The following is a 14453-nucleotide window of genomic DNA, read 5'->3' on the forward strand; positions in this document are numbered from 1 at the left end:
TGGACTTAGAGGAAGGGAAAGGTGATTAATATTTAAATCTTTAAATAAACAATAAGCAGATTTCAGCTGCATTAACCAAGGTTGGTCTTAGACATATTAAGACAGTGGCTGTATTGGAAATGAAGTACAGACTGTAAATGATGGCCAATGCATTGAAATAGTCAGAAAGTAGGAAAATGGTAGATGAGAAAGAATTGACATGTGGTGACTTGCTGTTGGAAAAAATTGAAATTGCTGCAGTGTACATCACTGAAGTTTGATACATTTCTAAAAGTCTAATGGCAGGAAAATGAAAGTAATTTAAAAATATAGACTAAGATGAAGGGAAAGGTGATTATCTTACAGTATTTGATGATAAATAAGGAAATTTCAGCTGCATTAGCCAAGGTGGGTCTTAGACATATTTAGACAGTGGCCGTAGCGCCCCCATTTGACCAATCAGCACGAAAGGTGGAGGGTCTGTCTGTGGGCCAGTGATAAATCAGTGGGTTAAATTTTGAGGGGATTGGATGAAGCATGCCAGAGATATAGCTGTTTGATTGAAATGGGCATGGAAATGGTTTGGCCAGCAGGTGGAGTCAGCGCTCCATTTTAGAAATGCTCTTTAATATTTTCAGACCTCCTTAAGTGTAAATGAAGTCTGATAATGTTGTATAAGGCAAATGGGTGAAAAATGAAAGGAAATTAAAAATATGGACTCAGGTGAAGGGAAAGGTAACAATTTGCTGAAGGTTTTATGAGAAAGAAGGATATTTCAGCTTAATTTGCTAAGGTTGGTCTTAGACATATATAGACAGTAGCTGTAGTGCCCCTATTTGACCGATCGGCACCAAATTTGCAGGGTCTGTCTGAGGTGCAGTGGTACATTAGTGTGTCAAATTTGTTGATGATCAGACGAAGTCTGCCTCAGATATAGCTGTTTGATTGAAATGAGCATGGAAATGGTGCAGGTTTGGTGTAGTTGGTGGCCATAGCACACAGATTGGTCAAGTTATTTTTATATATTATCGATAAGGGCCGTGTTGTGATTGATCTAATACCAGAATGACCTACTTAGGCTGGACATTGTAGTAGTTATAGCAATATGTTATTTATTAAGTTTTTAAATATCACAAGGGAATGCAAATGACTATCATGGGACATTGCATATATTTTGATTTGGCATGACTCACAGATCTTGCAGGAAAAAATATTCTAACCAGTATTATGTCACTTGATCAAAAATGAGAACAAAGTAAGTTGAACTGATTTTGCAGGTTTATACAGACATGTTATATTGCTGTAGCGCCCCCGTTTGATCGATCGGCACCAAATTTGGAGGGCCCTTCCCCAATGATGTCCTACATTATATATTTAAGATTGGTGATGATTGGCTGAGGTACACCTGAGATATAGCTGTCTGATTGAAATGGGTGTGGCACCAGTATGGTTCAGGTGTGGCTGGTGGCCATACCTGATGGAAAGTATATGATTTTTTGGATAATTATATATATGGACTGTCTCCAGATTTAAATGATACCAGATTTGTGCACGATTGGTGAAAACCCTAGGAGGCTAACAAAAAGCCCTGTTTTCAGACTTTTACAAAATAGGCAAAAAGGGCAATAGTTATGATGAAGTTCTTTATAACATTAAATTTGCCATGATCTAGTGGATAGGATTAGCAACAATTCTTAATTTAATCTTTAACAGTTCAGGAGAAATAGGCAGAAATGCAAAACTTGTTGCTGTAGCGCCCCCATCTGGCTGATTGCGGTGTCCTTAACAGGGTATGCTAAGGGTCAGGAATCAAATGTGACAGCCTGTTTTGGTTGAGATTCGGTATTGTTTAGCCTGTCAAATGGCTGCTTCAATTTGATTGGCTGATGATGACCATGATTTTATGATCAATGACTACTATGATATATGTCTGATCTCAGAATTGGTCGTAGTACGAATTTGCCAAATTTTAGTTTGATTGGTCAAGGCAGTCAGGAGATATTGGCAGTTTTTAGTTGTAGCGCCCCCTATTGATGAAATGGGGCCAGCTTTATATCTAGTCCCCAGAATGGCGCTGGGAGGAAGGATTTAAAATTTGGTTAAGATTGGTTAAAGCAGAGCCAAGTTATAGCAATCAGACTGAAACTGGCCAAATTTATGCAAAGTTTGGGCGTGGCTGAAGACCATATGATACAGAAATTTCATGATTATTTTTGTAAGTCTTGATCAGCTCAGAGAACTGATTGGTTTGACACCTCATTTGTCTGATTGGGACAGACGGGGTAGGACTTGAAGGCAGAGGTCAGTTTTGCAAATTATGCAAATTAGCAAAAAATCTAAGTAGGCGGAGCTTCATAGTCCAAATGGCAAGTTGGTAGAGCAATGCTGTCTGTATCAGGAGAAAATAAAAATTTAATTGTAGGACTAATAGGACAGGAGATATGGACTGAAACGCGTTGGGGGGCGCTAGAGCGCCCCCATCTGGCTGACAGGTCTGGGTCGGAGAATCTGAGTAGCGGGTAGGAATTGACATCATCTGACCAAGATTGGTTGGTCTAGCTCTTACGGTTTAGGCTGTACATTCAGTTTTACGGCAGGAAAAAAATAATAATAATAAAGATAACTGCAAGCAGTGACAATCGGGTCCAAAGCTAATGGAAAGAAGCAATGAAGAGGAAAGAAGTGAATGGCATAAAATTAGAAGTTCACTAATTATTTGAAATGAAGTACAGACTGTAATTGATGAGCAATGCATTTAAATTGGCAGAAAATATGAAATGCTACTATGAGATGATATCTAACATTTAAACATTACCTTGGAAATGTTTATCAAGGTACGATAAAGGGAAAAAGGTAGATGAGAAACAGAAGGGAAATGTGGTGACTAGCTGTTGGAGAAATATTGCAATTGCTGCAGTATACACAGGCTGAAGTAACATTGAAGTTTGATAGATTTCTAAAAGTCAAATGGCAGGAATTTATAAGCAGATTAAAAATATGGACTTAGATGAAGGGAAAGGTGATTAATATTTAAATGTTTAAATAAACAATAAGGAGATGTCAGCTGCATTAACCAAGGTTGTTGTTAGACATATTATGACAGTGGCTAAATTGTAAATGAAGTATAGACTGTAACTGATGGCCAATGCATTTAAATAGTCAGGAAAATAAGAAATGCTACTATGAGATGATAGCTAACATTTAAACATTATTGTGGAAATGTTTATCAAGGTATGATAAAGGAAAATGGTAGATGAGAAACGGAAGGGAAATGTGGTGACTAGCTGTTGGAGAAAGATTGCAATTGCTGCAGTGTACACAGGCTGAAGTAACATTGAAGTTTGATAGATTTCTAAAAGTCAAATGGCAGGAATTTATAAGCAGATTAAAAATATGGAATTTGAAGAAGGGAAAGGTGAATAATATTTAAATGTTTAAATAAACAATAAGGAGATGTCAGCTACATTAACCAAGGTTGATGTTAGACATATTATGACAGTGGCTAAATTGTAAATGAAGTACAGATTTTAACTGATGGCCAATGCATTTAAATAGTCAAAATGTAGGAAATGCTACTATGATAAGATGATACTTGACATTTTAACATTACCGTAGAAATGTTGATTAAGGTACGATAAAGGGAATACGGTAGATGAGAAACATAATAATAATAATAATAATAATAAATTTTATTTCTAACGCACTTTTCATTAAAACAAATCTCAAAGTGCTACAAAGTAAAATCAGCACATAAAAACACATAAAGTCAGCAATGAAATGCTCGTTTAAAAAGGTGGGTCTTTAGGCCACATTTAAAAGTGGCTACATTCTGTGGTGCCCTCAGATGGTCTGGGAGGGCATTCCAAAGACGAGGGGCCGCAGAGCAAAAGGCCCGATCCCCCATTGTGCGCAGTTTTGTCCTTTGGGTTTTAAGAAGGAAGGTGGAGGAGGAGCGGAGGGAACGCACGGATGTCTGAGGAGTGAGGAGATCTTTGAGGTATGTAGGAGCAGTTCCGTGGAGACATTGGTGGGTGAGGAGGGAGACCTTATACTCTATGCGGAGTGAAACAGGGAGCCAATGGAGTGTTTTAAGAATGGGAGTGATGTGGTTGAATTTTCGCACCCTCATCAGGATCCTAGCAGCGCTGTTCTGCACGTATTGAAGTTTTTGAATGCTCTTGCTAGGGATCCCGATGAGGAGCGCATTGCAATAGTCCAGCCTGGAGGAGACAAAGGCGTGCACCAGCTTTTCTGCATCTGCCAGGGTGAGTAATGGACGGAGTTTGGCGATGTTCCTGAGGTGGTAAAAAGAGGCTTTGCACAGCTGTTGGATGTGAGTATCGTAGGTGAGATGGGGGTCCATTTTTACACCGAGGTTGGTGACAACTGAAGATAATGGAATGTCCTGATCTGAAAAAGAGATGCTGGTGATGGTGGTAGTGGAAACTTGGTGTGGAGTGCCGACTAGGATGGCCTCAGTTTTGGAGCTGTTTAGCTGCAAAAAGTTGAGCTTCATCCACGCCTTTATGTCCTCCAGGCAGGTGGTGAGAGCGGCAGAATACGAAAGTGCAGAGTGGTTGGGGTGATTAAAATCCATTTTTAAGTAAAGCTGTGTGTCGTCAGCGTAGCAGTGGAATGATAGTCCATGTGTGCTGATAACATGACCAAGAGGGAGCAGATAAAGGGTGAAAAGAGTAGGTCCTAGTACCGAGCCCTGGGGAACCCCACAGGTGACAATGTGGGTATCTGATTTGGCTTTCCCCAGGGCAACGTACTCAGTTCTTCCCGAGAGAAAGGAAGAGAACCAGTCGTAGACGGAGTTGGAGAGGCCGAAGGTGTTATGAAGGCGGTGCAATAGGATATTGTGGTCGACGGTGTCAAAAGCGGCGGACAGATCCAGAAGAATGAGAATGGATGGGGAACCAGCGTCAGCTGTCATGAGCAGGTCATTGGTCACTCTAACCAGCGCTGTTTCCGTGCTGTGGCCCTGACGGAAACCAGACTGAAATGTTTCATATAAACTATTTAGTTTCAGATGGTTATGAAGTTGGGAAGCCACTACTTTTTCCAGCACCTTTGAGAGAAATGGGAGGTTAGATATGGGTCTGTAGTTAATAAGTTGATCAGGATCCAGTGTGTGTTTTTTAAGAAGTGGCCTAATGACAGCATTTTTGAGTGCTGGTGGAACATGACCAGCTTGAAGGGAAAGGTTTATCACTTGGGTAATGAGGGGGCTGAGGATTGCAAGATTGGATTTTACCAGAACTGTGGGGAGGGGGTCCAACACGCAAGTGGATGGTTTCATCTTAGTGATGATTGCCTCAACCTCTTGCAGAGTAACGGTGGAGAAGTGTCTGAGAGGTCTGGAAGGTCCCGGCAGTGACTCAGATAAAGTGGTGAAAGTGGCTGATGGGCTAGGAGGACTGGAGAGAAGGGAGCGGATGGTTATTATTTTATCTCTGAAGAAGTTCATGAAGTTATTGCAATTTTCCACAGTGGCATCCGAGGGAGAGGTCGTTTGTGGCTGGAGAAGGTGATTAATGGTGGAAAAAAGTTGTCTCGAGTTCCTAGGGTTGCTGTTGATGATACTGGAATAAAACCGGGACCGTGCATCTTTGAGGGATTTGGCATAGGCCTTTTGATGTTCCCTATAGGCCTGCATATGAACGGTGAGTCCAGAAGCCTTGAAGCGCCGTTCAAGGATACGTCCAGCAGATTTCATCCTCCGCAGCTCACTGGTGTACCAGGGGGCTGAACGTGCGAAGGTCACCGTGCGGGTTCTGATGGGGGCATGGTGGTCTAGGAGGCTGGACAGAGAATGATTGTAAAAATCCATTGTTTCAGTAACTGAGGAAAAAGTGGTAGGGTCACAGGATATGTGTTGCAGGTCTAGAGCTAGGGCGTCAGGGTCAATGTTTTTAATAGACCTAAAGTTGATTTGCCGCTCCGGTTTACAGTGTGATGAGTAGGAGAAAGGCAGCTCCATGTAGATGGCTTTGTGGTCCGACAGCCCTAGATCACGTACCTGTAACTTTTTAATGGGAACATAGCTTGATATTACCAGGTCAAGTGTGTGTCCCTTGGAGTGAGTGGGGGCATCAACATGTTGCTGCAGATTTAAAGAGTCGAGTAGATGGAGGAACTCAGCAGCAGAGTGGCAGGAGGGGGTGTCAACATGAATGTTAAAGTCACCGAGTATCATAATGTTGGCAGAGGTTGTGTAGAGTGTGCTGAGAAGGTCCTGAAACTCCAGGAGGAAAGCTGAGTTGGGTTTTGGAGGGCGATAAACAAGAAGAAATGTTAAAGATAAAGGAGGCTTGCATTTGAATGCAAGGCATTCAAATGTTGAGAGTACAGGTAGTGGAATGGAAGATAGCTCCAAGTCCTGACTATGTATTGCAGCAAGGCCACCACCACGACCAGTGCTGCGTGCCTTCTCAAAGTAAGAGTAGCCAGGGGGGCAGGATTCATTTAAGGTATAAAACACTTCTGGCTCATGCCATGTTTCCGTAAGGCACAGGAGATCTAATCCATTTTCAAGGATATGCTCCTGTAAAAAGGATGCCTTTTTTGACATGGACTGTGTATTGAAGGGAGATGTGGTGACTAACTGTTCAAAGAAATTGCAATTGCTGCAGTGTACACAGCCTGAAGTATCACTGAACTTTCATACATTGCTAAATGTGAAATGGCAGGAAAATGAAAGTAAATTAATATGTGTTTAATCTTTGAAGGTTTGATGAAAAATAAAGAAATTTCAGCTGCATTAACTATTAGTTTTAGACATATTTTGACAGTGGCAGTAGCGCACCTGTTTAACCGAATGTCACCAAAGTTTGATGGTCTATTCGTAGTCCAGTGCTATAGAAGTCAGTCAAATTTTATGAGAATTTGATGAAGTATTAATGAGATTTAGCATAGTAAATGAATTCGGTATTGAAATATTGTGGCCAGCAGGTGCAGTTAGCACTACATTTGATAAATGGTAGCATGCAGTCCCTGGTGTGGCAGTTTGACTACTGCCATTAGCAGAAGCAGCCTTAGTACAACAATATAAAATATAATATAGAACCATTTGGTGAAGTGCCTCAGCCCAAAAGAATGTGTGGTTTGTGTCAGATGGTCCAAGTAGATGGTAGAAATAGGCACCTGCATAACTAATATTTTAAGTCTAGATCATACAAGTTAAGCTTACTTTATAGTACCTCAGTGAACACTTGCTGTCTTGTATATTTAAAACAACAGTGGCTTACTGCATTTGTAAAGTATTCTTCTAGACATAAGAAGCCCTAAAAGAATTTAATGGCATTAATGAAATAGAGGACGAACTGCACCTGCTGGCGAATCTATAAAAAAAATCCAAAAAAGTGCAATATAAATAGAGCACCATCTCCACCTACTGGCCAATTTAATACAAAAAAGCAAAAAATCTGCAATATATACTGGCTGGCTTATAAATGAAATCTGATAATTTTCTATAAGTCAAATAGCAGAAAAATGAAAGGAGCTTAAAAATATGGACTTAGGTGAAGGGAAAGTTAATTCCTTGAAAGTATTATGAAGGATATTTCAGCTGAATTAGCCAAGGTAGTTATTAGACATACTAGGACAGTGGTTGTATGGCTCCCATTTGACTGATCGCCACCAAACTTGGAAGGTCTGTCTGTAGTCCACTGATACAGAAGTGAATCAAATTTTGTAAGGATCGGATGAAGCATGCCTGAGATTTAGCTGTTTGAATGAAATGGGAATGGAAATGGTGTGGCCAGCAGGTGGAGTCAGCGCTCCATTTTAGAAATGATATTAAATGCTTTCTGACCTTCTCATTTGTAAATGAAGTCTGATAATGTTGTATAAGGCAAATTGGTGAAAAATGAAAGGAAATTAAAAATATGGACTCAGCTGAAGGGAAAGGTAACAATTATTTGAAGGTTTCATGAGGAATAAGGACATTTCAGCTGAATCTGCTAAGGTGGGTCTTACACATATATGGACAGTGGCTGTCACGCCCCCATTTGACCGATCAGCACCAAATTTGGAAGGTCTGTTTGAGGTCCAGTGCTACATTAGTGGGTCAAATTTGGTGATGATCAGACAAAGTCTGCCTCAGATTTAGCTGTTTGATTGAAATGAGCATGGAAATGGCGCAGGTTTGGTGTAGTTGGTGGCCATAGCATACAGGTAGGTCAAGCTATTTATATAAATTATCCATAAAGGCCATGTCCTGATTGATCTACTACCAGAATGACGTACTTCAGCTTGATATTTTAGTAGTTATAGCAATATGTAATTTTTTAAGTTTTTAAATATCACAAGGGAATGGAAATGACGATCATTAGGCATTGCATATATCTTGATTTGGAATGACACACAGAACTTGCAGGACAAATGATTTTTATCAGTAATATGTGACTGAAACAGAAATAAGAACAATGTAAGTTTAGCTGATTTTGCAGTTTATACAGTGATGTTATATTGCTGTAGCGCCCCCGTTTGACTGATCGCCACCAAACTTGGAAGATTTGTCTGTAGTCCAGTCATACAGAAGTGAATCAAATTTTGTAAGGATCAGATGAAGCATGCCTGAGATTTAGCTGTTTGAATGAAATGGGAATGGAAATGGTGTGGCCAGAAGGTGTAGTCAGCGCTCCATTTTAGAAATGATATTAAATGCTTTCTGACTTTCTCATTTGTAAATGAAGTCTGATAATGTTGTATAAGGCAAATTGGTGAAAAATGAAAGGAAATTAAAAATATGGACTAAGGTGAAGGGAAAGGTAACAATTCTTTGAAGGTTTCATGAGGAATAAGGACATTTCAGCTGAATCTGTTAAGGTGGCTCTTAGACATAATACAACATTGGCTGTAGTGCCCCCATTTGCCCGATCACCACCAAACATAGATGGTCTGTCTGTAGTCCACTCCTGCAGGAGACAGTCAAATTTTGTGAAGATTGGGAGAAGCATGCCTGAGATTTAGCTGTTTGAATGAAATGGAAATGGAAATGGTGTGGCCAGCAGGTGGAGTCAACGCTCCATTTTAGAAATGCTATTTAATACTTTTAGGCCTTCTCATGTTTAAATGAATTCTGATAATGTTCTGAGGCAAATGGGTGAAAAATGAACAGAAATTAAAATATGGACCTAGTTGAAGGGAAAGCAAACAATTCTTTGAATGTTTGAAGAGAAATAAGGACATTCCAACTGAATTTGCTAAGGTGGGTCTTAGAAATATATAGACAGTGGCTGTAGCTCCCCCATTTGACCGATCGGCACCAAAGTTGGAAGGTCTGTCTGTGGTCTATGGTTACATTAGCTGGTCAAATTTTATGAGGATTGGATGAAGAATGCCTCAGATTTAGCTGTTTGATTGAAATGAGCATGGAAATGGTGCAGGTTTGGTGTAGTTGGTGGCCATAGCATACAGGTAGGTCAAGTTATTTTTATAAATTATCCATAAGGGCCGTGTCATGATTGATCTACTACCAGAATGACCTTCTTGGGCTGGACATTGTAGTAGTTATAGCAATATGTTATTTATTAAGTTTTTAAATGTCACAAGGGAATGCAAATGACAATTAGGCATTGCATATTTCTTGATTTGGCATAACTAAGAGAACTTGCAATACAAAAGATTTCAACCAGTCATATGTCACTGGAACAGAAATGAGATAAATGTAAGTTGTACTGATTTTGCAGGTTTATAAAGACATGTTATATTGCTGTAGCGCCCCGTTTGACTGATCGGCACCAAATTTGGAAGGTCTGTCTGTAGTCCACTGATACAGAAGGGAATCAAATTTTGTTAGGATTGGATGAAGCATGCCAGAGATATAACTGTTTGATTGAAATGGGCATGGAAATCATTTGGCCAGCAGGTGGAGTCAACACTCCATTTTAGAAATGCTATTTAAAACTTTTAGGCCTTCTCATGTGTAAATGAAGTCTGATAATGTTCTATGAGGCAAATGGGTGAAAAATGAACAAAAATTAAAAATATGGACCTAGTTGAAGGGAAAGGGAACAAATCTTTCAATATTTGATGAGAAATAAGGACATTTCAGCTGAATTTGCTAAGGTGGGTCTTACACATATATGCACATTAGCTGTAGCGCCCCCATTTGACCGATCGGCACCAAATTTGGAGGGTCTGTCTGAGGTGCAGTGGTACATTAGTGGGTCAAATTTCGTGAAGATCATATGAAGTATACCTCATATTTAGCTGTTTGATTGAAATGAGCATGGAAATGTGGTAGGTTCAGTGTGGCTGGTGGCCATACTGTACAGGCAGGTGAAGCTATCTTTATAAATTATACATAAGGGCAGTGTCCTGATTGATCTACTACCAGAAAGACCTACTTTGGCTAGACATTGTAGTAGTTATAGTAATATGTTATTTATTAAGTTTTTAAATATCACAAGGTAATTCAAATGACTATTATGGACTATCTTGATTTAGCATGACTAACAGAACTTGCAGGACAAATGATTTTAACGAGTAATATGTCACTTTATCAAAAATGACAACAATGTAACTTGAACTGATTTTGCAGGTTTATACAGACATGTTATATTGCTGTAGTGCCCCTGTTTGACTGATTGGCATGAAAATTGGAGGGCCCTTCCCCAGTAATGTCCTACAATATATATTTAAGTTTCGTGATGATTGGCTGAGGCACGCCTCAGATATAGCTGTCTGATTGAAATGGGTGTGGCACCAGTATGGTGTGGGTGTGGCTGGTGGCCATACCACATGGAAAGTTTCAGATTTTTTTAATATTTCTTTATAAGGACTGTCTCCTGATTAAAATGATCACAGAAATATGAAGGTTTGGTGAAAATCCAAGGAGGTTAAGAAAAAGTACTGTTTTAAGACTTTTACAAAATAGGCAAAAATGGCAAGAGATATGATGAAGTTCTTTATGCCATTAAATTTGTCATGAGCTAGTGGATAGCGTAAACAACAATTGTTAATTTTATAATTAACAGTTCAGGAGAAATAGGCAGAAATGTGCTGTAGCGCCCCCATATGGCAGACTGACATGTCCATTACAGGGTGGGTTCAGGGTCAGAGTACAAATGTAGAACCCAAATTTGGTTTGGATTGCTCATTGTTTAGCCAGTCAAATGGCTGGTTGATTTTGATTGGCTAATGGTGGCCAGGATTTTACAACTAATGACTGCCATGATACTTGTCTGACCTCAGGCTTGTACGTAGTACATATCTGCCAAATTTCAATTAGATTGGTCAAAGCAGTCAGGAGATATCAGCAGTTTTTAGTTGTAGCGCCCCCTATTGACGAAATGTGGGCTGCATTGTATGGTCACCCCATAATAGAGCAGGGAGGTTGGATTCTAAGTTTGGTTCAGGTAGGCAAAGGTATGGAGAAGTTATAGCAGTCAGACTGAAATAGGCCAAATTTAGGTGTGATTTGGGCGTGGCTAGTGGCCATAAAATTGACAAATGTCAGACTTTCTTGAACAGCTTTTGATCAGGTCAGTGGACTGATCGGTTTGACACCTCATGTGTCTGATTTGGTCCAACAGTGTAGGACTTGAAGGCAGAAGCCAGTTTCACAAATTATGCAAATTAGCAAAAAATCTAAGTAGGTGGAGCTTCATAGTCCAAATGGCAAGTTGGTAGAGCAAAGCTGTCTGTATCAGCAGAAAAAATAAATTCAATTGTAGGACTAATAGGACAGGAGATATGGACTGAAACGCGTTGAGGGGCGCTAGAGCGCCCCCATCTGGCTGACAGGACTGGGTCAGAGAATCTGAGTAGCGGGTAGGAATTGACATCATCTTACCAAGTTTGGTTGGTCTAGCTCTTACGGTTTAGGCTGTACATTCAGTTTTAGGGCAGGAAAATAATAATAATAATAATAATAATAATAATAATAAAAATAATAATAATAATAATAATAATAATAATAATAATAATAATCCTAAGAAAAACAATAATGGTCCATAAGCATTTCATGCTTTGGACCCTTAATAAAAAGAAAAACCGTAAGAAAAACAATAATGGTCCATAAGCATTTCATGCTTTGGACCCTTAATAATCCTAAGAAAAACAATAAGGTTCCATAGCATTTCATGCTTTGGACCCTTAATAATCCTAAGAAAAACAATAAGGTTCCATAGCATTTCATGCTTTGGACCCTTAACTAGAAACTGCAAGCAGTTACTAAAGGGTCCAAAGCGTAGGACGATCGGACTGGTAGGACAGTAGAGGAATAACGGCAGAGAACCGGCGGCCAGGGTAGTAGAAAGTCAGACAAAATTAGACTGCCATAACAGGATGAAGATTTAGCGTAGCTCTAATGTGACAGGAGATGTAGGGCAAACCGTAGAGGAGGGTACTAACAAGTCAGACAGAACAACAGGTCAGCAGATGTCAGACAGAACAGAACTTGTTTTGGTCAGATGGTCTGAGTAGTAAGTAGAAATCATGATATAGATTAGTTAATATTGGTCTAACAGGTCAGCAAATGTAGGACAGAATGTAGAACCCTGTGGTGGAGTGCCTTAGCCTGACTGAATGCATGGTTTGGGTCAGATGGCCTGACTAGTCGGTAGATTTAGGCACCTTCATATCTGGTCTGGTAAGTCTAGATATTGCATAGTTGCTTATTTATACTGCCTGTGTAAACATAGGCTGTGTTGCATATTCTTAAAGTGCTGAGTTGCGGCAGTGTGACATGTAACAGCAGTAATATCATGCTGTATCATATTGTAGGTTGTACATTTAGACAGGAGAAAGGCTAAAAGTATTGAAGGCATTATTGAAATGGAGCGCTGACTCCACCTGCTGGCCAATTTATTATAAAATTGTAATTGCTGCAGTGTACACAGCCTGAAGAAAGATTAAAGTTTGAAAGATTTGTAAAAGTCAAATGGCAGGAAAATATAAGCAGATTAAAAATATGGACTTAGATGAAGGGAAAGGTGATTAATATTTTAATTTTTAAATAAACAATAAGCAGATTTCAGCTGCATTAACCAAGGTTGGTCTTAGACATATTAGAACAGCGGCTGTAGCACCCCAATTTGACCGATTGCCACCAAACTTGGAAGGTCTGTCTGTAGTCCAGTGACACATAAGCGAGTCAAATTTTGTAAGGATTTGATGAAGCATGCCAGAGATATAGCTGTTTGATTGAAATGGGTATGGAAATGGTGTGGCCAGCAGGTGGAGTCAGCGCTCCATTTTAGAAATTCCATTTAATACTTTCAGGCCTTCTTATGTGTAAATTAAGTCTGATAATGTTCTATGAGGCAAATTGGTGAAAAATGAAAGTGAATAAAAAATATGGACTCAGGTGAAGGGAAAGGTAACAATTGTTTCAAGGTTTTATGAGAAATAAGGACATTTCAGCTGAATTTGCTAAGGTGGGTCTTAGACATATATGGACAGTGGCTGTAGCGCCCCCATTTGACCGATTGGCACCAAAATTGGAGGGTCTGTCTGAGGTCCCTTACTACATTAGGCCGTCTAATTTGATGAGGATTGGCTGAATAACGGCTGAGATATAGATGGTTGATTGAAATGAGCATGGATATGGTGCAGGTTTGTTGTAGCTGGTGGCCATAGCATACAGGTCAAGATGTTTTTATGAATTATCCATAAGGGCAATGTCCTGATTGATGTACTACCATAATGACCTACTTGGGCTTGATATTGTAGAAGTTACAGTAATATGTTATTTATTAAGCTTTTAAACATCACAAGGGAATGAAAATGACTATCATTGGGCATTGCATATGTCTTGATTTGGCATGACTTACAGAACTGGCAGTACAAAATATTTTAACCAGTAATATGTCACTAGAACAGAAATGAGATAAATGTAAGTTGAACTGATTTTCAAGGTTTATACAGACATGTTATATTGTTGTAGCGCCCCCGTTTGACCGATCGGCACCAAATTTGGAGGGCCCTTCCGGACTACTATTCTACAGGATATATTAAAGTTTGGTGATGATTGGCTGAGGCAGGCCTGAGATATAGCTGTCTGATTGAATTGGGCATGGCACCTGTATGGTTTGTGTGTGGCTGGTGACTATACCTCATGGAAAGTTTATGATTTTTTTATGAATTATTTATTATGACTGTCTCCTGATTTAAATGATACCAGATTTGTGTAGGTTTGGTGAAAATCCTAGGAGGTTAACGAAATGTCTTGTTTTCAGACCAATATGAATTATGCAAAAACGCAAAGATGCAGAAGCAAGTTCTACATGTTGTTTGATTTGGCATGTCGTACTGAATTGACCTGGCAATAAATGTCGATTGTAGGTCAGGAAATGTAGGAAAGAATGTAGAACCCTGTGGTGTAGTGCCTGAACCTGACTGAATGCATTATTTTGGTCAGATGGTCTCAGTAGTAGGTAGAAATCAGGATATAGATTAAATATTATCGGTCTAAAAGGTCAGCAAATGTAGGACAGAATGTAGAACCCTGTGGTGGAGTG

General features: G+C 39.6%; 1 protein-coding gene across 1 annotated transcript; it reads right to left on the reverse strand.

Moving 5' to 3' along the window:
- Positions 1–3651: 3651 nt before the first annotated feature.
- LOC140586342 (uncharacterized) lies at positions 3652–6331 on the reverse strand. The gene has a single exon (XM_072708149.1). The coding sequence runs from the start codon at positions 6179–6181 to the stop codon at positions 3746–3748; it is 2436 nt and encodes an 811-aa protein (XP_072564250.1). The 5' UTR covers positions 6182–6331; the 3' UTR covers positions 3652–3745.
- Positions 6332–14453: the final 8122 nt, after the last annotated feature.

Source organism: Paramormyrops kingsleyae, unplaced genomic scaffold, assembly GCF_048594095.1.
Source record: "Paramormyrops kingsleyae isolate MSU_618 unplaced genomic scaffold, PKINGS_0.4 ups40, whole genome shotgun sequence".
Classification (NCBI taxonomy): Eukaryota; Metazoa; Chordata; class Actinopteri; order Osteoglossiformes; family Mormyridae; genus Paramormyrops; species Paramormyrops kingsleyae.

What these genes read in the sequence shown, in the direction of transcription:
- LOC140586342 (XM_072708149.1), bottom strand. Translation starts at nt 6,181, where the DNA reads ATGATACTCGGTGACTTTAACATTCATGTTGACACCCCCTCCTGCCAC.